This window comes from Cuculus canorus, chromosome 39 (assembly GCF_017976375.1).
Source record: "Cuculus canorus isolate bCucCan1 chromosome 39, bCucCan1.pri, whole genome shotgun sequence".
Lineage (NCBI taxonomy): Eukaryota > Metazoa > Chordata > Aves > Cuculiformes > Cuculidae > Cuculus > Cuculus canorus.
In genome coordinates this window covers 181,906-208,560 of record NC_071439.1, presented here as the reverse complement: position 1 = coordinate 208,560, position 26,655 = coordinate 181,906, and the positions used below count along the sequence as shown (strand labels likewise).

The window sequence follows — 26,655 nt, the reverse complement described above, 5'->3', positions numbered from 1 at the left end:
ACAGCGATTTTTTTAGAGCCGGCGGCGACCGTAAGTGCCAAATTCTCCTTTTTTTTTTACCCCTCCCCCCCCAGGAAAAAAAAAATTCGGGATGTTTTGCCCCAATCCCCCCTTTTCCCCTCCCCCCCCACCCCTCCCTCCCCCCCTTTTCCGCAGCAAAATCCCAAATCTGGCGAAATTTCACTCCAAACGGTCAAAATTTCCCCCCCCCGATTCCGCCGCTCTGCCCAAATTTCAGCGGAAACGGCGCTGAAAACGGCACAAATCGGCGGAAGTTTCGCGTCGGGTGTGTCAGAGTCCACCTGGAAGGACTCAAATCCGCCAAAATGAAGGGAATTCGCCCGATTTCCACAAAAAAAGAGTGAAATCCAACAAAATTTCATCTGAAATGACTCAAATCTGCTTAAATTTCGCCCCAAATCACTCGGATTTTGTTAAATTTCACCCACGGTGGTTCGGATTTGCCCCAAATGTCATAAAAAGTGATTCAAATCCACCGAAATGAAGGGAATTCACCCAATTTCCACAAAAAAAGAGTGAAATCCAACAAAATTTCATCTAAAATGACTCAAATCTGCTTAAATTTCGCCCCAAATCACTCAGATTTTGTCAAATTTCACCCACGGTGATTCGGATTTGCCCCAAATGTCATAAAAAGTGATTCAAATCCACCAAAATGAAGGGAATTCACCCATTTTCCACAAAAAAAGAGTGAAATTCAACAAAATTTCATCTGAAATGACTCAAATCTGCTTAAATTTCGCCCCAAATCACTCGGATTTTGTTAAATTTCACCCACGGTGGTTCGGATTTGCCCCAAATGTCATAAAAAGTGACTCAAATCCACCAAAATGAATCGAATCCACACAATTTCCACAAAAAAAGAGCGAAATCCAACAAAATTTCATCTGAAATGACTCAAATCTGCGTAAATTTCGCCCCAAATCACTCGGATTTTGTTAAATTTCACCCACGGTGGTTCGGATTTGCCCCAAATGTCATAAAAAGTGATTCAAATCCACCAAAATGAAGGGAATTCACCCAATTTCCACAAAAAAAGAGTGAAATCCAACAAAATTTCATCTCAAATGACTCAAATCTGTTTAAATTTCGCCCCAAATCACTCGGATTTTGTTAAATTTCACCCACGGTGATTCGGATTTGCCCCAAATGTCATAAAAAGTGATTCAAATCCACCAAAATGAAGGGAATTCACACAATTTCCACAAAAAAAGACTGAAATCCAACAAAATTTCATCTAAAATGACTCAAATCTGCTGAAATTTTGCCCCAAATCACTCAGATTCCGTCAAATTTCACTCACGGTGGTTCGGATTTGCCCCAAATGTCATAAAAAGTGATTCAAATCCACCGAAACGAAGGGAATTCACACAATTTCCACAAAAAAAGGACTCAAATCTCTTTCAGTTTCGACCACAATGACTCAAATTCGACGAAATTTCACCGAAATGGATCAGATCCAAACTAAAATGGATCAGAATTTACCAGAAATGACTCGAATTCAACCAAATTTCACCCAAAATTACTCAAATCCGAGGAATGGTCGCCCGGAATGGCTCAAATTGCTCCGAATTCCACCCAAAATGAGTCAAATCCACACAGATTTCACCCAAAATGCGTCAAATTCACTGAGATTTCGCCCAAATTTTACCCGAAACTGATCAAATCTCCCCAAATTTCACCACGGCGCCTCAACGTCCTCAAAATTCCATGAAAAATGAGTTAAATCCACTCGAATTCCACAGAAAATGAGTCAAATCCGACCGAGTTCCACCAAAAATCCGTCAAATCAACCCAGAATTTGCTCAAAATGAGTGAAATCCGTGCAAATTTCACCAAAGATGCCTCAAAATCACTCAAATTCCACCCAAAATGAGTCAAATCCAACCAAATTCCACCCAAAAATCTTTAAATCCAAATAAATTTCACTCAAACGATGCAAATCCCACCAAATTTCACCCAAAATGAGTCAAAGTGAACCAAATTTCATCCAAAACTGAGTCAAATCCACCCAAATTTAACCCAGAACGAGTGAAATCCGTGTGAATTTCACCCAGGATGCCATAAATTCACCCAAATTCCACAGACGTTTGCACAAATCCCAAGAAATTTCACCCAAAAGGACTCAAATCCCAACAAATTTCACCCAAAATGACTCAAATTCAACCAAATTTCACCCAAAATGCCTCAAATCCAACCAAATTCCACCTAAAATGTCTCAAATCCCAACAAATTCCACTCAAAATGACTCAAATCCAACCAAATTTCAATCAAAATGTCTCAAATCCAACCAAATTCCACCTAAAATGACTCAAATCCCAACAAATTCCACCTAAAATGCCTCAAATCCCAACAAATTCCACTCAAAATGACTCAAGTCCAAATAAATTCCACCCAAAATGTCTTAAATTCCACCTAAAATGCCTCAAATCCCAACAAATTCCACTCAGAATGACTCAAATCCAACCAAATTTCACCCAAAATGCCTCAAATCCAACCCAATTTCACCCAAAAGGGAGTCAAATCCCAACAAATTCCATCTAAAATGCCTCAAATCCCAACAAATTCCACTCAAAATGACTCAAGTCCCAACAAATTTCACCCAAAATACCCAAAATCCAACCAAATTTCACCCCAAATCCCTCAATTCCAACCAAATTTCACCCAAAATCCCTCAAAACCCAACAAATTCCACTCAAAGCAATTCCAACCAAATTTCACTCAAAATGGCCAAAATCTGACCAAATTTCAACAAAAATGTCTTAAATCCAACCAAATTTCCCGCAAAATGCCTCAAATCCCAACAAATTTCACCCAAAATGCCTCAAATCCCAACAAATTCCACTCAAAGCAATTCCAACCAAATTTCACCGAAAATGAGTCAAATCCAACCAAATTTCACCCAAAATGCCCCAAATCCAACCAAATTTCACCCAAAATCCCTCAATTCCAACCAAATTTCACCCAAAATCCCTCAAATCCCAACAAATTCCACTCAAAGCGATTCCAACCAAATTTCACTGAAAATGAGTCAAATCCCAACAAATTTCACCCAAAATGCCTCAAATCCAACCAAATTTCACCCAAAATGAGTCAAATCCATCCAAATTTCCTGCAAAATATCTCAAATCCCAACAAATTTCACCCAAAATGCCTCAAATTCCAACAAATTCCGCTCAAAGCAATTCCAACCAAATTTCACTGAAAATGAGTCAAATCCAACCAAATTTCACCCAAAATACCCGAATTCCAACCAAATTTCACTCAAAATGCCTCAAATCCAACCAAATTTCACCCAAAATATCTCAAATCCCAACAAATTTCACCCAAAATGTCTCAAATCCCAACAAATTCCACTCAAAGCAATTCCAACCAAATTTCACTGAAAATGAGTCAAATCCCAACAAATTTCACCCAAAATGCCTCAAATCCAACCAAATTTCACCCAAAATGAGTCAAATCCCAACAAATTCCACCCAAAATATCTCAAATCCCAACAAATTTCACCCAAAATGTCTCAAATCCCAAGAAATTCCACTCAAAGCAACTCCAACCAAATTTCACTGAAAATCAGTCAAATCCAACCAAATTTCACCTAAAATCCCTCCAATCCAACCAAATTTCACCCAAAATCCCTCAAATCCAACCAAATTCCACCCAAAATGTCTCAAATCCCAACAAATTCCACTCAAAGCAATTCCAACCAAATTTCACTGAAAATGAGTCAAATCCAACCAAATTTTACCCAAAATTTCCAAAATCCAACCAAATTTCCCCCAAAATTCCCCAAATCCAACCAAATTTCCCGCAAAATGCCTCAAATCCCAACAAATTCCACCCAAAAATGTATCAAATCCCAAGAAATTCCACTCAAAGCAATTCCAACCAAATTTCACTCAAAATGGCCAAAATCTGACCAAATTTCAACAAAAATGTCTTAAATCCAACCAAATTTCACCCAAAATCCCTCAGATCCCACAAATTCCACCCAAAATGCCTCAAATCCCAACAAATTTCACTCCAAGCAATTCCAACCAAATTTCACTGAAAATGAGTCAAATCCCAACAAATTTCACCCAAAATGCCTCAAATCCAACCAAATTTCACCCAAAATCCCTCAAATCCAACCAAATTTCACCCAAAATGCCTCAAATCCCAACAAATTCCGCTCAAAGCAATTCCAACCAAATTTCACTGAAAATGAGTCAAATCCAACCAAATTTCACCTAAAATCCCTCCAATCCAACCAAATTTCACCCAAAATTCCTCAATTCCAACCAAATTTCACCCAAAATCCCTCAAAACCCAACAAATTCCACTCAAAGCAATTCCAACCAAATTTCACTCAAAATGGCCAAAATCTGACCAAATTTCAACAAAAATGTCTTAAATCCAACCAAATTTCACCCAAAATATCTCAAATCCCAACAAATTTCACCCAAAATGCCTCAAATTCCAACAAATTCCGCTCAAAGCAATTCCAACCAAATTTCACTGAAAATGAGTCAAATCCAACCAAATTTCACCCAAAATCCCTCAAATCCCAACAAATTTCACCCAAAATCCCTCAAATCCAAGCAAATTTCACCTAAAATGTCTCAAATCCCAACGAATTCCACTCAAAGCAATTCCAACCAAAATTCACTCAAAATGCCCAAAATCTGACCAAATTTCAACAAAAATGTCTTAAATCCAACCAAATTTCCCGCAAAATGCCTCAAATCCCAACAAATTCCACCCAAAATGCCTCAAATCCCAACAAATTCCACTCAAAACAATTCCAACCAAATTTCACTGAAAATGAGTCAAATCCCACCAAATTTCACCCAAAATCCCTCCAATCCAACCAAATTTCCCGCAAAATGTCTCAAATCCATCCAAATTTCCTGCAAAATATCTCAAATCCCAACAAATTCCACCTAAAATGTCTCAAATCCCAACAAATTCCGCTCAAAGCAATTCCAACCAAATTTCACCCAAAATGAGTCAAATCCAACCAAATTTCACCCAAAATTTCCAAAATCCAACCAAATTTCCCCCAAAATTCCCCAAATCCAACTAAATTTCCCCCAAAATTCCTCCAATTCCCCCAAATTCCCCCCCAAATCGCTCAAAATTTCCCCTCCAATCGAAACCATTTCAAACCCCCCCAAAAAATTATTTCCCCCCCCCTCAAAACCGCCCCAATTCGGGGGTGGTTTTCCCCCCCCCCTTTTCCCCTCCCCCCCCCCCTTTCCAACCCCCCTTTAAACCAAAGAATTTTCCGCCGTTTTCCTCCGAGAAAACAAAATTTTTATTAAAAAAAAAAAAACAAAAAAAAAAAAAAAAAAAATTTTTTTTTTTTTTTTTAATTTTTTTTTTTTTTTTTTTTTTTTTTTTTTTTTTTTTTTTTTGATTTTTTTTTTTTTTTATTTTTTTTTTTTTTATTTTTTGGTTTTTTTGTCCTCAATTTTTTTTGCCGCTTTTTCAGGGGGGGGTTTGGCCCCTCCCCCCTCCCCCGCAGGCCACGCCCCCCTCTCCTTAAGCCCCGCCCCCTCTCCTTAAGCCCCGCCCCTTTTCCTCCTCTCTCCCCCCCCCACCGCCGCCGACCCCCCCGGAGCGGCGCCGCCCCTCCCCCCACGGTAAGGCCTTAATTAACCTTAATTAACCCTCTTCGTTAACGAGCTCCCTCGTTAACCGCCATCTTTAACGAAGGGGAGGGGTTAAAGGGCAGTAATTAACCTCAAACCCCCCCAAAAAAGGGAGGGGGGAGGGGTCTGGTGGCCTAATTAGCGCTTAATTAGCGCTTAATTAGCACTTAATTAGTGCTTAATTAGCGGCGGATGGGGGGAATCACTAATTAATGAGGTCCTGTAATGAGGAAAGGGGGTGGGGTGAATAAATGAGGGGTTAATGAGGTGGTGGCGGCGCTAATTAGGGTTAATTAGTGCTAATTAGAGGGTTAATTAGGGTTAATGAGTGCTAATTAGAGGGTTAATTAGTGCTAATTAGTATGAATGAGGGGTTGGTAATGCAAGGAGGTGATTAAGGGGTGCGGAGGGCACTAATTAGTGTTAATGAGGGGGTCGTTGAGGGGTTAATTAGTGATTAGAGGGTTAATTAGTGCTAATTAGAGGGTTAATTTGGGGTTAATTAGTGCTAATTAGCATGAATGAGGGGTTGGTAACGATCAAGAGGTGATTAAGGGGGGCAGAGGGCATTAATTAGTGTTAATGAGGGCGTCATTGGGGCTAATTAGTAGTAATTAGAGGGTTAATTAGTGCTAATTAAAGGGTTAATTGGGGTTAATTAGTGCTAATTAGCATGAATGAGGGGTTGGTAACGATCAAGAGGTGATTAAGGGGTGCGGAGGGCACTAATTAGTGTTAATGAGGGGTCATTTGGGGCTAATTAGCAGTGATTAGAGGGTTAATTAGGGTTAATTAGTGCTAATTAAAGGGTTAATTACTGCTAATTAGCGTTAATGAGGTGTTGCTAATGAAAGGAGGTGATTAAGGGGTGGGGAGGGCACTAATTAGTGTTAATGAGAGGGTCATTGGGGCTAATTAGCATTAATTAGAGGGTAAATGAGTGCTAATTAGAGGATTAATTAGGGTTAATTGATGCTAATTAGCATTAATGAGGCGTTGCTAATTATGGGAGTTGATTAGGAGGTGCACAGAGCACTAATTAGTGTTAATGAGGGGGTCATTTGGGCCTAATTAGCAGTGATTAGAGGGTAAATTAGGGTTAATTAGTGCTAATTGAAGGGTTAATTAGGGTTAATTAGTGCTAATTAGCATTAATGAGGCGTTGTTAACGATCAAGAGGTGATGAAGGGGTGCGGAGGTCACTAATTAGTGTTAATGAGAGGGTCATTGGGGGCTAATTAGCACTAATTAGAGGGTTAATTAGGCTTAATTGATGCTAATTAGCACTAATGAGGCGCTGCTAATGAAGGGAGTTCATTAGGAGGGGCGCAGAGCACTAATTAGTGTTAATGAGAGGGTCACCGAGGGGCTAATTAGCATTAATGAGCGCTAATGAGGGCTAATTAGTAGTAATTAAGGGCGTCGGTGCTCAATAGGGCGTTAATTAACAGCGTTAACGAGGCTGCGGGGGTTAATTAGGTGTTAATGAGGGAGGGGTTAACGAGGTGGGGCCTTAACGAGGTAATGAGTGCTCGTTAGTAACGAGGAGTGTTAACGAGCGGCGCTAATTAAGGCTGATGGTCGCTAATTGACTTCGGGGGTCGCTAATTAGCGGCGTTAATCAGTGGGGGTCACTAATTAAGAGCTTTAATTATGGGGTCGCCGCTAATTAATTAAGTTTTAATGAGGGTGAAGGGGTAATTAACATCAACCGCTGTTAATTAAGGGCTTAACGAGGGTCGTTAACGAGTAATTAAGGGATAGAGGCCCTCATTAGGGCTTTAATGAGGGGTATTAATTACAAGGTGGGGCCTTAATTAAGGGCGTTAATGAGGGCCCTTAATTAAGAGCTTCGTTAGAGTTCGCTGACGCGCCATCGTTAATTAAGGGCCGTTAATTAACGAGGAGACCCTCAAGAGGCGGTGCTAATTGGGCTCCCGGTACTTAATTAAAGGGCCGAGGAGGGCTTCGTTAGGGCCGAGCGTTAACGAGGAGGGCCTTAATGAGCAGGGAAAGCGCTAACGATGAGCGTCGTTAACGATGGGCGCCGCTAACGAGGAAACGCCACTGCCGTGATGGGAATGGGGGATAATGAGGTTAATGGGGGTCGTGGGGACCTTAAGGGCCTTCAGAAGCGATTAAGAGGGTTAATTAATGATCTTAAGGGTCCGATCGTTAATGAGAGGCGCTAATTAGCGGTGTTAATGAGCTCTGTTAACGAGCTAACGCCTCTGGGATGGTGGAATAGGGGTTGAACGATGGAGACAATGAAGTTGATGGAGGTCTTGAGGTCCCTCAGAAGGTCTTTAGGGGTTAATTAATGACCTTAAGGGTCCGATCGTTAATGAGAGGCGCTAATTAGTGGTGTTAATGAGCTCTGTTAACGAGGAAACGCCTCTGCGGTGGTGGAATAGGGGTTGAATGATGGAGACAATGACATTGATGGAGGTCGTGGAGACCTTAAAGCTCTTCAGAACCACTCCAGAAGGTTAATTAATGATCTTAAGGGTCCGATCGTTAATGAGAGTCGCTAATTAGTGGTGTTAATGAGCTCTGTTAACGAGGAAACGCCTCTGGGGTGGAGGAATAGGGGTTGAATGATGGAGACAATGAGGTCGATGGAGGTCTTGAGGTCCCTCAGAACCACTTTTGGGGTTAATTAATGACCTTAAGGGTCCGATCGTTAATGAGAGTCGCTAATTAGCGGTGCTAATGAGCTCTGTTAACGAGGAAACGCCTCTGGGATGGTGGAATAGGGGTTGAATGATGGAGATAATGACATTGATGGAGGTCGTGGAGACCTTAAAGCTCTTCAGAACCACTCCAGAGGGTTAATTAATGATCTTAAGGGTCCGATCGTTAATGAGAGTCGCTAATTAGTGGTGTTAATGAGCTCTGTTAACGAGCAAACGCCTCTGGGATGGTGGAATAGGGGTCGAATGATGGAGACAATGAGGTTGATGGAGGTCTTGAGGTCCCTCAGAAGCTCTTTTGGGGTTAATTAATGATCTTAAGGGTCCGATCGTTAATGAGAGGCACTAATTAGTGGTGTTAATGAGCTCTGTTAACGAGCAAACGCCTCTGCGGTGGTGGAATAGGGGTGAATGATGGAGACAATGAGGTTGATGGAGGTCGTGGAGACCTTAAAGCTCCTCAGAACCACTCCAGAGGGTTAATTAATGATCTTAAGGGTCCGGTCGTTAATGAGAGTCGCTAATTAGCGCTGTTAATGAGCTCTGTTAACGAGCAAACGCCTCTGGGATGGTGGAATAGGGGTTGAACGATGGGAACGCTGAGGTTGATGGAGGTCTTGAGGTCCCTCAGAAGCTCTTTTGGGGTTAATTAATGACCTTAAGGGTCCGATCATTAATGAGAGTCGCTAATTAGTGGTGTTAATGAGCTGTTTTAATGAGGAAACGCCTCTGGGGTGGTGGAATAGGGGTTGAATGATGGAGATAATGAGGTTGATGGAGGTCTTGAGGTCCCTCAGAACCACTTTAAGGGTTAATTAATGACTCGAGGGGGTCCTATAGTTAACGAACATCGCTAATTAGTGCTGCTAATGAGCTCTGTTAACGAGGAAACGCCTCTGGGGTGGAGGAATAGGGGTTGAATGATGGAGATAATGAGGTTGATGGAGGTCTTGAGGTCCCTGAGGAGCTCTTTTGGGGTTAATTAATGACTGTTGGGGGGTTCCCCTCGTTAACGAGCGCCGCTAACGAGCTGTCCGTCAGCCCCTCCCCCTCCCGGCGGCCATGGCGAGCAACGTGACCAACAAGACGGACCCGCGGTCGCTCAACTCGCGCGTTTTCATCGGGAACCTCAACACTTTGGTGGTGAAGAAGGGCGACGTTGAGGCCATTTTCGCCAAATACGGCAAAATCGTCGGCTGCTCCGTCCACAAAGGCTTCGCCTTCGTCCAATACGTGGCCGAGCGCAACGCCCGCGCCGCCGTCGCCGGCGAGGACGGCCGCATGATCGCCGGCCAGGTCCTGGGTGAGCCCCGCCGCGAAAAAAACGGAGAATTCGGGGGCAAAAACGGGGAATTTAGGGGGAAATTGGGAAATTTGAGAGGGGTTTAGGGGGGAATTTGGAAATTTTAGGGGGAAATTTGGAAATTTTAGAGGGGTTTAGGGGGAAATTTGGAAATTTTAGAGGGGTTTAGGGGAAAATTTGGAAATTTTAGGGGAAAATTTGGAAATTTTAGAGGGATTTAGGGGGAAATTTGGAAATTTTAGGGGGGAATTTGGAGATTTTAGAGGGATTTAGGGGGGAATTTGGAAATTTTAGAGGAATTTAGGGGGAAATTTGGAAATTTGAGAGGGATTTAGGGGGAAATTTGGAAATTTTAGGGGGAAATTTGGAAATTTTAGAGGGATTTAGGGGGGAATTTGGAGATTTTAGAGGGGTTTAGGGGGGAATTTGGAAATTTTAGGGGGAAATTTGGAAATTTGAGAGGGATTTAGGGGGAAATTTGGAAATTTTAGGGGGAAATTTGGAAATTTGAGAGGGATTTAAGGGGAAATTTGGAAATTTTAGGGGGAAATTTGGAAATTTGAGAGGGGTTTAGGGGGGAATTTGGAGATTTTAGGGGGAAATTTGGAAATTTTAGGGGGATTTAGGGGGAAATTTGGAAATTTTAGGGGGAATTTGGAAATTTTAGAGGGATTTAGGGGGAAATTTGGAGGTTTTAGAGGGATTTAGGGGGGAATTTGGAAATTTTAGAGGGGTTTAGGGGGGAATTTGGAAATTTTAGAGGGATTTAGGGGGGAATTTGGAAATTTTAGGGGGAAATTTGGAAATTTTAGAGGGATTTAGGGGGGAATTTGGAAATTTTAGAGGAGTTTGGGGGGAATTTGGAAATTTGAGAGGGATTTAGGGGGGAATTTGGAAATTTTAGGGGGAAATTTGGAAATTTGAGAGGCATTTAGGGGGGAATTTGGAAATTTTAGAGGGGTTTAGGGGGGAATTTGGAAATTTGAGAGGGATTTAGGGGGAAATTTGGAAATTTTAGGGGGAATTTGGAAATTTTAGAGGGATTTAGGGGGGAATTTGGAAATTTTAGGGGGAAATTTGGAAATTTGAGAGGGATTTAGGGGGGAATTTGGAGATTTTAGAGGGATTTAGGGGGAAATTTGGAAATTTGAGAGGGATTTAGGGGGGAATTTGGAAATTTTAGGTGAAATTTGGAAATTTGAGAGGGATTTAGGGGGGAATTTGGAAATTTTAGAGGGATTTAGGGGGGAATTTGGAAATTTTAGGGGGAAATTTGGAAATTTGAGAGGGATTTGGGGAATTTGGAAATTTTAGGGGGAAATTTGGAAATTTTAGAGGGATTTAGGGGGGAATTTGGAAATTTTAGGGGGAAATTTGGAAATTTTAGAGGGATTTAGGGGGAAATTTGGAAATTTTAGAGGGGTTTAGGGGGAAATTTGGAGATTTTAGGGGGAAATTTGGAAATTTTAGAGGGATTTAGGGGGGAATTTGGAAATTTTAGGGGGAAATTTAGAAATTTTAGAGGAATTTGGGGGAATTTGGAAATTTTAGGGGGATTTAGGGGGGAATTTGGAAATTTTAGAGGGGTTTAGGGGGAAATTTGGAGATTTTAGGGGGAAATTTGGAAATTTTAGAGGGATTTAAGGGGAAATTTGGAAATTTTAGGGGGAAATTTGGAAATTTTAGAGGGATTTAGGGGGGAATTTGGAAATTTTAGGGGGAAATTTGGAAATTTTAGAGGGATTTAGGGGGAATTTGGAAATTTTAGGGGGAAATTTGGAAATTTTAGAGGGATTTAGGGGGAAATTTGGAAATTTTAGGGGGAATTTGGAAATTTTAGAGGGATTTAGGGGGGAATTTGGAAATTTTAGAGGGATTTAAGGGGAAATTTGGAAATTTTAGGGGGAAATTTGGAAATTTTAGAAGGATTTAGGGGGAAATTTGGAAATTTTAGAGGAATTTAGGGGGGAATTTGGAAATTTTAGAGGAATTTAGGGGGGAACTTGGAAATTTTAGGGGGAAATTTGGAAATTTTAGAGGGATTTAGGGGGGAATTTGGAAATTTTAGAGGGGTTTAGGGGGGAATTTGGAAATTTTAGAGGAGTTTAGGGGGAATTTGGAAATTTTAGGGGGAAATTTGGAAATTTTAGAGGGATTTAGGGGGGAATTTGGAAATTTTAGAGGAATTTAGGGGGGAATTTGGAAATTTTAGGGGGAAATTTGGAAATTTGAGAGGGATTTAGGGGGAATTTGGAGATTTTAGAGGAGCTTAGGGGGAATTTGGGAGTTTGGAGGGGAAATTGGGGGAAAAGGGGAAATTGGGAATTTGGAGAGGAAATTACGGTGGTTTGAGGGGGTTAGGGGTGAAATTTGGGAGTTTGGAGGGGAATTTGGGGGGAAAAGGGGGGAAATTTGGAATTTGGAGAGGAATTTAGGGGGAAAAGGGAGGAAATTTGGAATTTGGAGAGGAATTTGGGGGGAAATTTGGAATTTGGAGAGGAAATTACGGTGGTTTGAGGGGTTTAGGGGTGAAATTTGGAGATTTGGAGGGGAAATGGAGGGGTTTGGAGGGGTTTAGGGCTGAAATTTGGGAGTTTGGAGGGGAATTTGGGGGGAAAAGGGGAGAAATTTGGGAATTTGGAGAGGAATTTGTGGGGTTTAGGGGTGAAATTTGGGAGTTTGGAGGGGAATTTGGGGGGAAAAGGGGTGAAATTTGGAGATTTGGAGAGGAAATTATGGGGGTTTGAGGGGTTTAGGGGGAAATTGGAAATTTTAGAGGAATTTAGGGGGGAATTTGGAAATTTTAGGGGGAAATTTGGAAATTTGAGAGGGATTTAGGGGGAATTTGGAAATTTTAGGGGGAAATTTGGAAATTTGAGAGGGATTTAGGGGGGAATTTGGAAATTTTAGGGGGAAATTTGGAAATTTTAGAGGGATTTAGGGGGAATTTGGAAATTTTAGGGGGAAATTTGAAAATTTTAGAGGGATTTAGGGGGAAATTTGGAAATTTTAGGGGGAAATTTGGAAATTTTAGAGGGATTTAGGGGGAAATTTGGAAATTTTAGGGGGAAATTTGGAAATTTTAGAGGGATTTAGGGGGGAATTTGGAAATTTTAGAGGGGTTTAGGGGGAAATTTGGAAATTTTAGAGGAGTTTAGGGGGGAATTTGGAAATTTTAGAGGGGTTTAGGGGGGAATTTGGAAATTTTAGAGGAATTTGGGGGGAATTTGGAAATTTTAGAGGAATTTAGGGGAAATTTGGAAATTTTAGAGGAATTTAGGGGGGAATTTGGAAATTTTAGAGGAATTTAGGGGAAAATTTGAAATTTTAGAGGAGTTTAGGGGAAATTGGAAATTTTAGAGGAATTTAGGGGAAAATTTGAAATTTGGAGAGGAAATTATGGGGGTTTGAGGGGTTTAGGGGTGAAATTTGGGAGTTTGGAGGGGAATTTGGGGGGGAAAAGGGGGGAAATTCGGAATTTGGAGAGGAATTTTGGGGGGAAAAGGGGGGAAATTTGGAATTTGGAGGTGAAATTGAGGGGTTTAGGGGTGAAATTTGGAGATTTTGTGGTGAAATTGAAGATTTGGGGGATTTTGAGGATCAAATTGAGAAATTTGGAGGTGAAATTCGGGAATTTTGAGGGGTTCAGTGCGGAAATTTGAAGGTGAAATTGAAGATTTTGGAGGATTTCCCTCTCCTGCCCCATAGATCCCCTCTCCCGCCCCATAGATCCCCTCTCCTGCCCCATAGATCCCCTCTCCCGCCCCATAGATCCCCTCTCTGCCCCATAGATCCCCTCTCCAGCCCCATAGATCTCCTCTCTGCCCCGTAGATCCCCTCTCCCGCCCCATAGATCCTCTCTCTGCCCCATAGATCCCCTCTCCCGCCCCATAGATCCTCTCTCTGCCCCATAGATCCCCTCTCCCGCCCCATAGATCCCCTCTCTGCCCCATAGATCCCCTCTCCCGCCCCATAGATCCCCTCTCTGCCCCATAGATCCCCTCTCCCGCCCCATAGATCCCCTCTCTGCCCCATAGATCTTCTCTCCCGCCCCATAGATCCCCTCTCTGCCCCATAGATCCCCTCTCCCGCCCCATAGATCCCCTCTCTGCCCCATAGATCCCCTCTCCCGCCCCATAGATCCCCTCTCTGCCCCATAGATCCCCTCTCCCGCCCCATAGATCTCCTCTCTGCCCCATAGATCCCCTCTCCCGCCCCATAGATCTCCTCTCCTGCCCCATAGATGCCTTCTGTGCCCCATAGATTCCCTCTCTGCCCCACAGATCCCTCTTTTCGCCCCATAGATCCCCCCAAAGCCCCCCCTCCCGCCCCATAGATCCCCTCTCCCGCCCCATAGATCCCCCCAAATCCCCTCTCCCGCCCCATAGATCCCCTTTTACCCCATAGATCCTCCTCTTTGCCCCATAGATGCCTCCAATTCCCCTCTCCCGCCCCATAGATCACATTTTAGCCCCATAGACCTCCTCTCCAGCCCCATAGATCCCCTTTTAGCCCCATAGATCCCCTCTCTGCCCCATAGATCCCCCTTTTAGCCCCATAGATCCCCTCTCTGCCCCATAGATCCCCCTTTTAGCCTCATAGATCCCCTGTCTGCCCCATAGATCCCCTCTCCAGCCCCATAGATCCCCCCAAGTCCCCTCTCCAGCCCCATAGATCCCCCCAAACCCCCTCTCCTGCCCAATAGATCCTCCTTTTAGCCCCATAGATGCCCCCAAACTCCCTCTCCTGCCCCATAGATCCCCCAAAGAGCCCCATAGATCCCCCAAAGAGCCCCATAGATGCCCCCAAACCCCCTCTCCAGCCCCATAGATCCCCCTTTTACCCCATAGATCCCCTCTCCAGCCCCATAGATCCCCTCTCCAGCCCCACAGATCCTCTCTCCAGCCCCATAGATCCCCTTTTTAGCCCCATAAATCCCCTCTCCAGCCCCATAGATCCCCTCAAACCCCTTCTCCAGCCCCATAGATCCCCTCTCCAGCCCCATAGATCCCCCTTTTCACCCAATAAATCCCCTCTCCTGCCCCATAGATCCCCCTTTTCGCCCCATAGATCCCCCCAAACTCCCTCTCCAGCCCCGTAGATCCCCCTTTTAGCCCCATAGATCCCCCTTTTACCCCATAGATCCCCCTTTTAGCCCCATAAATCCCCTCTCCAGCCCCATAGATCCCCTCTCCAGCCCCATAGATCCCCCTTTTAGCCCCATAGATCCCCTCTCCAGCCCCATATCTCCCCCTTTTAGCCCCCTATCTCCCCCCTCCCGCCCCCTATCTCCCCATAGATGCCCCCCCCGCCCCCCCAGTGACCCCTTTCTCCCCATAGACATCAACCTGGCGGCGGAGCCGAAGGTGAACCGCGGCCCCACAGACCCCCCCTCCTGCCCCATAGATCCCCCCAAACCCCCTCTCCCGCCCCATAGATCCCCCCAAAGCCCCTCTCCCGCCCCATAGATCCCCTCTCCAGCCCCATAGATCCCCCAAAGAGCCCCATAGATCCCCCCAAATCCCTTCTCCAGCCCCATAGATCCCCCAAACCCCCTCTCCAGCCCCATAGATCCCCCAAACCCCCTCTTCAGCCCCATAGATCCCCTCTCCAGCCCCATAGATCCCCTCAAATCACCTCTCCTGCCCCATAGATCCCCCTTTTACCCCATAGATCCCCTCTCCCGCCCCATATCTCCCCTCTCCAGCCCCATAGATCCCCCAAAGAGCCCCATAGATCCCCCCAAATCCCTTCTCCAGCCCCATCGATCCCCCAAACCCCCTCTCCTGCCCCATAGATCCCCTAAAGAGCCCCACAGATGCCCCCAAACCCCCTCTCCGCCCCATAGATCCCCCTTTTAGCCCCATAAATCCCCTCTCCAGCCCCATAGATCCCCCTTTTAGCCCCATAGATCCCCTCTCCCGCCCCATGGATCCCCCTTTTACCCCATAGATCCCCTCTCCAGCCCCATAGATCCCCTCAAATCACCTTTCCTGCCCCATAGATTCCCCTTTTACCCCATAGATCCCCTCTCCCGCCCCATAGATCCCCTCTCCAGCCCCATAGATCCCCCTTTTACCCCATAGATCCCCTCTCCCGCCCCATAGATCCCCTCTCCAGCCCCATAGATCCCCCTTTTAGCCCCATAGATCCCCCTTTTAGCCCCATAGATCCCCTTTTAGCCCCTTAGATCCCCTCTCCCGCCCCATAGATCCCCCTTTTACCCCATAGATCCCCTCTCCAGCCCCATAGATGTGGGTCCCAGCCCCATAGATCCCCTCTCCAGCCCCATAGATCCCCTAAAGAGCCCCACAGATGCCCCCAAACCCCCTCTCTGCCCCATAGATCCCCCTTTTAGCCCCATAGATCCCCCTTTTAGCCCCATAGATCCCCTTTTAGCCCCATAGATCCCCTCTCCAGCCCCATAGATCCCCCTTTTAGCCCCATAGATCCTCTCTCCCGCCCCATAGATCCCCCTTTTCACCCCATAGATGCCTCCAAACCCCCTCTCCAGCCCCATATCTCCCCTCTCCCGCCCCATTGATCCCCTTTTAGCCCCATAGATCCCCTCTCCAGCCCCATAGATCCCCCTTTTAGCCCCATAGATCCCCTCTCCAGCCCCATAGATCCCCCTTTTAGCCCCATAGATCCCCCCAAATCCCCTCTCCTGCCCCATAGATCCCCCAAAGAGCCCCATAGATCCCCCCAAACCCCCTCTCCAACCCCATAGATGCCCCCAAACCCCCTCTCCAGCCCCATAGATCCCCCCAAACCCCCTCTCCAGCCCCATAGATCCCCTCTCCAGCCCCATAGATCCCCTCAAATCACCTCTCCTGCCCCATAGATCCCACTTTTCACCCCATAGATCCCCCCAAACTCCCTCTCCAGCCCCATAGATCCCCCCAAATCCCCTCTCCCGCCCCATATCTCCCCCCTCCCGCCCCATAGATGCCCCCTCCTGCCCCCCAAGTGACCCCCCCTGTCTCTCTCCCCCCCCCACAGACATCAACCTGGCGGCGGAGCCGAAGGTGAACCGGGGGAAGGCGGGGGTGAAGCGCTCGGCGGCCGAGATGTACGGGTCAGTACCCGCCCCACCTTCTCCGTCCCCCCTCGTCAGGTCGGACCCTATATACCCCCTATATCCCCTCCCCCTATATCCCCTATATCCCCCCCCCCTATAGCGCTGTGGGGCTGCCCCATAGCGCAGCGTCTCTGCCCCACGGCAGCGGCGCCGCTGATGTCATTGCGCTTCGGTCCCCACAGATCCTCCTTCGACCTCGATTATGACTTTCAGAGGGATTATTACGACAGGTAAAGAGGGGCCTATAGGGGACCTATAGGGGATCTATAGGGGGGGGGGGGACCCATAGAGAGGGGGGACAGACCCACATATAGGGGGTGGGACCCATAGAGAGGGCGTTTGGACCCATATATAGGGGTATAGGGCCATATAGAGGGGGGATAGGGCCATATATAGGGGGTATAGAGGCGTATATAGGGGGTATAGAGGCGTATATAGGGGTATAGAGGCGTATAGAGGGGATCTATAGGGGCCTATAGGGGGTGGGACCCATAGAGAGGGCGTTTGGACCCATATATGAGGGGTATAGGGCCATATAGAGGGGTATAGGGCCATATATAGGGGGTATAGAGGCGTATATAGGGGGTATAGAGGCGTATATAGGGGATCTATAGGGGCCTATAGGGGGTGGGACCCATAGAGAGGGCATTTGGACCCATATATGAGGGGTATAGGGCCATATAGAGGGGGGATAGGGCCATATATAGGGGGTATAGAGGCGTATATAGGGGTATAGAGGCGTATGTAGGGGGTATAGAGGCATATATAGGGGTATAGAGGCGTATATAGGGGGTATAGAGGCGTATATAGGGGGTATAGAGGCGTATATAGGGGGTATAGAGGCGTATATAGGGGGATAGAGGCGTATATAGGGGGTATAGAGGCGTATATAGGGGGTATAGAGGCGTATATAGGGGGTATAGAGGCGTATATAGGGGGTATAGAGGTGTATATAGGGGGTATAGAGGGGATCTATAGGGGCCTATAGGGGGTGGGACCCATAGAGAGGGCGTTTGGACCCATATATAGGGGTATAGGGCCATATAGAGGGGTATAGGGCCATATATAGGGGGTATAGAGGCGTATATAGGGGGTATAGAGGCATATATAGGGGATCTATAGGGGCCTATAGGGGGTGGGACCCATAGAGAGGGCGTTTGGACCCATATATAGGGGGTATAGGGCCATATATAGGGGGTATAGAGGCGTATATAGGGGGTATAGAGGCGTATATAGGGGGTATAGAGCCATATAGAGGGGTGGGACCCACATATAGGGGGTATAGACCCATATATAGGGCACTTGGACCCACATATAGGGGGTATAGAGCCACATATAGGGGGCTGAGAGCCATATATAGGGGGTGGGACCCACATATAGGGGGCTGAGAGCCATATATAGGGGGTGGGACCCACATATAGGGGGCTGAGAGCCATATATAGGGGGCAGAGACCCATGTAGAGGGGTTTGGGACCCACATATAGGGGGTGGGACCCACATATAGGGGGCTGAGAGCCATATAGAGGGGCTTTTGATGCACATATAGGGGGGTGGGACCCATATATAGGGGGTATAGAGCCACATATAGGGGTCGGGACCCACATATAGGGGGCAGAGGGTCACATATAGGGGGCAGAGGGTCACATATAGGGCGCTGTGACCCACATATAGGAGTCTGGGAGCCACATATAGGGGTCAGAGACCCACATATAGGGGTCAGAGACCCACATATAGGGGGTGTAGAGCCATATATAGGGGGGTGAGACCCATATGTGGGGGTATAGAGCCGCATATAGGGGGTATAGAGGTGTATATAGGGGGGTGGGACCCACATATAGGGGGTCGGGACCCACATATAGGGGGTTGGGGCCCACCTATAGGGGTCAGAGACCCACATATAGGGGGTATAGAGGCGTATATAGGGGGTATAGACCCATATATAGGGGGTCGGGACCCACATATAGGGGTCGGGACCCACATATAGGGGGTCAGGACCCACATATAGGGGTCGGGACCCACATATAGGGGGTCGGGACCCACATATAGGGGGTTGGGGCCCACCTATAGGGGTCAGAGACCCACATATAGGGGGTATAGAGGCGTATATAGGGGGTATAGACCCATATATAGGGGGTCGGGACCCACATATAGGGGGATGGGACCCACATATAGGGGGTCGGGGCCCACATATAGGGGTCGCGGCCCACATATAGGGAGTCGGGACCCACATATAGGGGTCAGAGACCCACATATAGGGGGTATAGAGGCGTATATAGGGGGTATAGACCCATATATAGGGGGTCGGGACCCACATATAGGGGGATGGGACCCACATATAGGGAGTCGGGACCCACATATAGGGGTCAGAGACCCACATATAGGGGGTATAGAGGCGTATATAGGGGGTATAGACCCATATATAGGGGGTTGGGACCCACATATAGGGGTCGGGACCCACATATAGGGGGTCGGGACCCCCATATAGGGGGTGGGGGCCCCTCTATAGGGTGAGCCCCACATCTATAGGGGGTGTTGTGGGTCAGGATGTATTCGTACCCGGCGCGAGTGCCGCCGCCGCCGCCGCTGCCGCGTCCCGTGGCGCCGTCCAAGAGGCAGCGGCTGTCGGGGACCACCTCGCGGCGCGCCAAGAGCGGCTTCAACTCCAAGAGCGGCCAGAGGGGCTCCTCCTCCAAATCCGGGCGGCGTAAGGGGGAAACGGCGGGGAAATGGGGGGGAAATGGGGAGGAAACGGGGAGGAAACGGGGAGGAAATGGCGAAAAACGGGGTGAAAGGGGGAGAATATGGGGGGGAATGAGGGGGAATGAGGGGGAATGAGGGGGGATATGGGGGGAATGAGGGGGAATGTGGGGGGAAATGAGGGGGAAATGTGGAGGAAATGGGGAAAAATGGGGGGAAATGGGGAGGAAATAGCGAAAAATGGGGGGGAAAGGGGGGGAAATGGGGGGGATATGGGGGGGATGAGGGGGAATATGGGGGGATGAGGGGGAATATGGGGGGAATGAGGGGGGAAATGGGGAGGAAATAGCAAAAAACGGGGGGAAATGAGGGGGAAAGGGGGGGAAATGGGGGGAATATGGGGGAATGAGGGGGGATATGGGGGAATGAGGGGGGAAATGAGGGGGAAATGGGGAGGAAATGGGGGAATATGGGGGGGAAATGGGGAAAAATGGGGGGAAATGGGGAGGAAATAGCGAAAAATGAGGGGGAAAGGGGGGGAAATGGGGGGATATGGGGAGGAAAGGGGGGGATGAGGGGGAAATGGGGGGAATATGGGGGGAATGAGGGGGGATATGGGGAGAAAAGGGGGGAATGAGGGGGAATGTGGGGGGATGAGGGGGAAAGGGGGGGAAAGGGGGGAATATGGGGGGGAAATGGGGGGAATGAGGGGGAATATGGGGGGAAATGAGGGGGAAATGGGGAGGAAATGGAATGAAACGGAGAGAAAATGGGAGAAATGAGGGGAATATGGGGAGAAATGGGGGGAATGAGGGGGAATATGGGGGGAAATGGGGAGGAAATGGAAGAAAACAGAGAAAATGGGGAGAAATGAGGGGAAATGAAGGGAAATGGGGATATGGGGGGAAATGGGGGAATGAGGGGGAAATGGGGGAAATGAGGGGAATGAGGGGGAATATGGGGGGAATATGGGGGAAATGAGGGGGAAATGGGGAGGAAATGGAAGAAAACGGAGAGAAAATGGGGAGAAATGAGGGAAAATGGGGTAATGGGGGGAATGAGGGGAGAAATGGAGGGAATGAGGGGGGGAATATGGGGGGAAATGGGGAGGAAATGGAAGAAAATGGAGAGAAAATGGGAGAAAGGAGGGAAAATGGGGGGAATATGGGGGAAATGAGGGGGAAGTGGGGAGAAAATGGGGGAAATGAGGGGAAATGGAAGAAAATGGGGAGAAATGAGAGGGAAATGGGAGAATGAGGGGGAAGGGGGGGAATATGGGGAGGAAATGGGGGGAATGAGGGGGAATATGGGGAGGAAATGGAAGAAAATGAGGAGAAATTGGGGGAAATGAGGGGGAAAGGGGGGGAATATGGGGGGAATATGGGGGAAATGAGGGGGAAATGGAAGAAAACGGAGAGAAAATGGGGAGAAATGAGGGGAAATGAAGGGAAATGGGGGGATATGGGGGGAAAGGGGGAAAGAGGGGGAATATGGGGGGGAAATGGGGAGGAAATGGAATGAAACGGAGAGAAAATGGGAGAATGGAGGGGAAATGGGGGGAATATGGGGAGAAATGGGGGGAATGAGGGGGGATATGGGGGAAATGAGGGGGAAATGGGGAGAAAGTGGGGGGAAATGAGGGGGAAAATGTGGGAATGAGGGGGAATAGGGGGGAAAATGGGGAGAAGTGGGGGGAAATGGAAGAAAACGAGGAGAAATGGGAAATGAGGGGGAAATGGGGGGAATATGGGGGAAAGGGGGAGGAAATGGGGGGAAATGGGGGGAAATGAGGGAAAAATGGGGGGAAAGGGGGAATATGGGGGGAAATGGGGAGAAAGGGGGGGGAAATGGGGGGGAATATGGGGGAGAATGGGGGGAAATGGGGAGAATAGGGGGGGAAATGGGGAGGAAATGGAAGAAAATGAGGAGAAATGGGAATGGGGGGAATATGGGGGAAAGGGGAGAAAAGGGAAATGGGGAAATTTGGGGGGAAAATGGGGTAAAATTGGGGAAATGGGGTAAAATAAGGGGGAAATGGGGAAAATTTCAGGGGAAATGGGGAAAATAAGTGGGAAATGGGGGAAAATAAGGTGGAACTGGGGTGAAATAGGGGGAAATAGGGGAAATTTTGGGGGGAATGGGGGAAAATGGGGGGGAAATGGGGGAAAATGAGGTGAAAATGGGGAAATTTGGGGGGAAAATGGGGTAAAGTTGGGGGAAAATGGGGTAAAATAAGGGGAAATGGGGTAAATTTAGGGGGAAATGTGGGAAATAAGTGGGAAATGGGGGAAAATAAGGTGGAACTGGGGGGGAAATGGGGTGAAATTGGGGGAAAATAAGGGGGAATGGGGTAAAAATGGGGTTAAATTGGGGGAAATGGGGGAAAATAAGTGGGAAATGGGGGAAATGGGGTGAAAATGGGGTAAATGAGGGGAAAATAAGGGAATGGGGTGAAAATTGGGTGAAAATGGGGTAAAAGAAGGGGGAAATGGGGAAAAGTAAGGGGGAAATGGGGAAAAATGAGGGGAAATGGGGAAATTTTGGGGGAAAATGGGGTAAAGTTGGGGGAAAATGGGATAAAATAAGGGGGAAATGGGGGAAATTTAGGGGGAAATGGGGGAAAATAAGGGGGAAATGGGGGGGAAATGGGGGAAAATGGGGTAAAATAAGTGGGAAATGGGGTAAAAATTGGGTGAAAATGGGGAAATGGTGGAAAATAAGGGGGAAATGGGGGGAAATAAGGGGGAAATGGGGTGAAAATGGGGAAAATGAGGGGGAAATGGGGGAAAATAAGGCGGAAATGGGGTGAAAATGGGGGAAATGAGGGGGAAATGGGGGGAAATAAGTGGGAAATGGGGTGAAAATGGGGGAAATGAGGGGGAAATGGGGGGAAATAAGGGGGAAATGGGGTGAAAATGGGGGAAATGGGGTGAAAATGGGGGAAAATAAGGGGGAAATGGGGGAAACTGAGGCCAAACTGAGGGCAAACGGAGCCGAGGGGAGAAAAGGGAGTGGGAATGGGCGGAGGCGGCTATGGGGCAGCTCTGGGGCGGCTGTGGGGCAGCTATGGGGCGGCGGTGACCCCCGTTTTGTGCCCCCCCAGTGAAGGGGGAGGACCTGCAGAGCATCAAGAAGGAGCTGGGCCAGATCAAAGCCAAGGTGGACGCCCTCCTGGAGAGCCTCGAGCGGCTCGAGCGCGACCAGAGTGAGCCCCGACCCACACCTGTGGGGCGCAGACCCACACTTGGGGGGCGGGACCCACATAGAGGGGGCTGGGACCCATAGGGGGGGGGGTGGGACCCACAGAGAGGGGGCTGAGAGCCACATCTGCGCCGCTCAGAGCCGTAGAGAGGGGGTGGGAGCCACACTTGGGGGGCGCAGACCCACACTTGGGGGGCGGGACCCACACTTGGGGGGCTGGGACCCATAGATAGGGGGGTGGGACCCATAGAGAGGAGCGGAACTCACACTTATGGGGCTCAAAGTGGCACTTATGGGGCGTAAAGTCGCACTTATGGGGCTCAGACCCACATATAAGGGGTGGAACTGCCACTTATGGGGCTGAAACTCCCACTTATGGGGCTCAGACCCACATATAAGGGGTGGAACTCACACTTATGGGGCTGAAACTCCCACTTATGGGGCTCAGACCCACATATAAGGGGTGGAACTGGCACTTATGGGGCTCAAACTCGCACTTATGGGGCTGAAAGTCACACTTATGGGGCTCAGACCCACATATAAGGGGTGGAACTGACACTTATGGGGCTGAAAGTCACACTTATGGGGCTCAGACCCACATATAAGGGGTGGAACTGACACTTATGGGGCTGAAACTTGCACTTATGGGGCTGAGACCCACATATAGGGGGCAGAACTGACACTTATGGGGCTGAAAGTCAGACTTATGGGGCTGAAAGTCGCACTTATGGGGCTGAGATCCACATATAAGGGGCTGAACTCACACTTATGGGGCTCAAACTCGCACTTATGGGGCTGAAAGTCACACTTATGGGGCTCAGACCCACATATAGAGGGCAGAACTCCCACTTATGGGGCTCAGACCCACATATAAGGGGTGGAACTGGCACTTATGGGGCTGAAAGTCACACTTATGGGGCTGAGACCCACATATAAGGGGCGAAACTCGCACTTATGGGGCTGAAACTTAAACTTATGGGGCTCAAAGCCGCACTTATGGGGCTCAGACCCACATATAGGGAGTGAAACTTGCACTTATGGGGCTGAAAGTCACACTTGGGGGGCTGAGACCCACATATAAGGGGTGGAACTCACACTTATGGGGCTCAAATTCGCACTTATGGGGCTGAAACTTCCACTTATGGGGCTCAGACCCACATATAGAGGGCAGAACTCCCACTTATGGGGCTCAGACCCACATATAAGGGGCAGAACTCGGACTTATGGGGCTGAAAGTCACACTTATGGAGCTCAAAGCCGCACTTATGGGGCTGAGACCCACATATAAGGGGTGGAACTGACACTTAATGGGGCTGAAAGTCACACTTATGGGGCTCAGAGTCACACTTATGGGGCTCAGACCCACATATTAGGGGTGGAACTGCCACTTATGGGGCTGAAAGTCACACTTATGGGGCTGAAAGTTGCACTTATGGGGCTGAGACCCGCATAGAAGGGGCGGAACTGCCACTTATGGGGCTCAAAGTTGCACTTAGGGGGTTGAGACCCACATATAGGGAGTGAAACTCGCACTTATGGGGCTCAAAGTCACGCTTATGGGGCTGAGACCCACATATAAGGGGTGGAACTGACACTTATGGGGCTGAAAGTCACACTTAGGGGGCTCAAAGCCGCACTTATGGGGCTGAGACCCACATATAAGGGGTGAAACTGACACTTATGGGGCTCAAACTCGCACTTATGGGGCTGAAACTCCCACTTATGGGGCTGAAACTCCCACTTATGGGGCTCAGACCCACATATAAGGGGCGGAACTCCCACTTATGGGGCTCAGACCCACATATAAGGGGTGGAACTCGCACTTATGGGGCTGAAACTCCCACTTATGGGGCTCAGACCCACATATAGAGGGCAGAACTGCCACTTAGGGGACTGAAAGTTGCACTTATGGGGCTCAGACCCACATACAAGGGGTGAAACTGACACTTATGGGGCTGAAAGTCCCATTTATGGGGCTCAAACTTGTACTTATGGGGCTCAGACCCACATATAGAGGGCAGAACTGCCACTTATGGGGCTGAAAGTCACACTTATGGGGCTGAGACCCACATAGAAGGGGCGGAACTGCCACTTATGGGGCTCAAACTCCCACTTATGGGGCTCAGACCCACATATGAGGGGCAGAACTCTCACTTATGGGGCTCAAACGCGCACTTATGGGTCCAAAACTCCCACTTTAAGGGCCGAAACCCATCTATAAGCGTTGCAATGTGAGTTGTGGGGCTGTGCCCCACACGTGTGGGTCTGAGCTGTCCCCCCCCCGTGTGTCCCCCCCGGTTCTGCAGAGCAGAAGAGCGAAAAAGCGTCGGAGGAGGGGAGCGGCGCCGTGGGGCAGAAGGAGGAGGGCAACGCCGGAGCCAAAGGGGGCGAAGAATCGGGAGAAGAGGGGGATCTCCTGGAAGAGGAGGAGGCGGAGAGGGGCGACGATCAGGTGAGCGCCCCATAGATCTGTGGGGCAGCCCCATAGGATGGGGTTCAGCCCCAGAGGATGTGTGGGGCAGCAGCCAAGAACGGCCTTGGAAGGGGGATGAATGGGGGTCACGTGACCGCCCTCCAGTTATGAATGGGGGTCACGTGACCGCCCTCGAGTTATGAATGGGGGTCACGTGACCGCCCCAAACCATGAATGGGGGTCACGTGACCGCCCTCGAGTCATGAATGGAGAATGGAGAGGGACCCATAGAATGTGTGGGGCAGCCCCATAGAATGGAGAGGGACCCATAGAATGTGTGGGGCAGCCCCATGGAATGGAGTCAGACCCATAGAATGTGTGGGGCAGCCCCATAGAATGGAGTGGGACCCATAGAATGTGTGGGGCAGCCCCATAGAATGGAGAGGGACCCATAGAATGTGTGGGGCAGCCCCATAGAATGGAGTGGGACCCATAGAATGTGTGGGGCAGCCCCATAGAATGGAGAGGGACCCATAGAATGTGTGGGGCAGCCCCATAGAATGGAGAGGGACCCATAGAATGTGTGGGGCAGCCCCATAGAATGGAGAGGGACCCATAGAATGTGTGGGGCAGCCCCATAGAATGGAGTGGGACCCATAGAATGTGTGGGGCAGCCCCGTAGAATGGAGTGGGACCCATAGAATGTGTGGGGCAGCCCCATAGAATGGAGTGGGACCCATAGAATGTGTGGGGCAGCCCCATAGAATGGAGTCAGACCCATAGAACGGCCTTTAAAGCATGAATGGGGGTCACGTGACTGGGGAAGGAGTTATGAATGGGGGTCACGTGACCGCCTGAGCCATGAATGGAGTCACGTGACCGAAAACGGGTTATGAATGGGGGTCACGTGACCGCTGCAGAGTTACGAATGGAGCCATGAATGGAAGGAGGGGGGGAGGGCTATAAAGCCCTCAATAACGCCCACCGGAAGGGGTGGGCGGGGCCGTAGGAAGCTCCGCCCCCTCCGTCACCCCCTCCCTGACCCCTCCCTGCAGGCCGAGTCCCCCAAAGGCGAAGAGAAGGAGCCCGAAGAGGGCGAAGAGGAGAGGGACAGCGCCAACGGCGAAGACGAGCCCTGAGAACCACCGGAAGTGCCCCCCTTTGGCCCCGCCCACACACACGCCACGCCCTTTTCCGGTCCCTCCAAACCCCGCCCCCTTCGGTCATTAAACCCTCCCACTCCCCCCTTCCCCCCATATCCCCCAAACCCCCCACGTTTGTGCCCCACGGATTCGCCCTCCGCCCCCCAAAGCGCTGTTTTGATACCTCGGGAGAGAGTAAAGGAGGATGGTTTGTACGGAGCGACCCACACCGCGACCCATAGCGACCCACAGCGGACCCATAGGGACCCATAGAGACCCCATAGAGACCATAGACCCCATAGAGACCCCATAGGAACCCATAGGGATCCATAGAGACCCATAGACACCCATCGAGACCCATAGAGACCCCATAGCGACCCATAGAGGCCTATAGAGACTCATAGGGGCCCATTGCCCCGCTGGCCACGCCCCTTTTCCGTTGGGCGGGGCCGTTTCCCACAATGCTCTGCGGTG

General features: G+C 48.7%; 1 protein-coding gene and 1 long non-coding RNA gene across 3 annotated transcripts in view; one reads left to right on the top strand and one right to left on the bottom strand.

The window, feature by feature from the left end:
* Positions 1-26,338, top strand: part of HNRNPC (heterogeneous nuclear ribonucleoprotein C) — a 30,771-nt gene extending 4,433 nt beyond the window's left edge. Inside the window, exons 2-9 of one of the 2 annotated variants that reach the window (XM_054053139.1) lie at positions 5-30; positions 9,386-9,647; positions 16,650-16,764; positions 16,911-16,958; positions 19,272-19,432; positions 22,529-22,630; positions 24,933-25,078; positions 26,095-26,338. In XM_054053139.1, the coding sequence (XP_053909114.1) occupies positions 9,407-9,647; positions 16,650-16,764; positions 16,911-16,958; positions 19,272-19,432; positions 22,529-22,630; positions 24,933-25,078; positions 26,095-26,178 (897 nt within the window). In that variant the 5' untranslated portion in view covers positions 5-30; positions 9,386-9,406 and the 3' untranslated portion in view covers positions 26,179-26,338. The remainder of the gene's footprint in view (positions 1-4; positions 31-9,385; positions 9,648-16,649; positions 16,765-16,910; positions 16,959-19,271; positions 19,433-22,528; positions 22,631-24,932; positions 25,079-26,094) is intronic. The other variant, XM_054053140.1, reaches the window with a different exon arrangement.
* LOC128850156 (uncharacterized) lies at positions 1,813-2,684 on the bottom strand. The gene is made up of 3 exons (XR_008447554.1): positions 2,385-2,684; positions 2,323-2,353; positions 1,813-2,229 (listed from the first exon to the last, which is right to left on the bottom strand). It is a non-coding gene; the product is annotated as an uncharacterized LOC128850156 (long non-coding RNA).
* Positions 26,339-26,655: the final 317 nt, after the last annotated feature.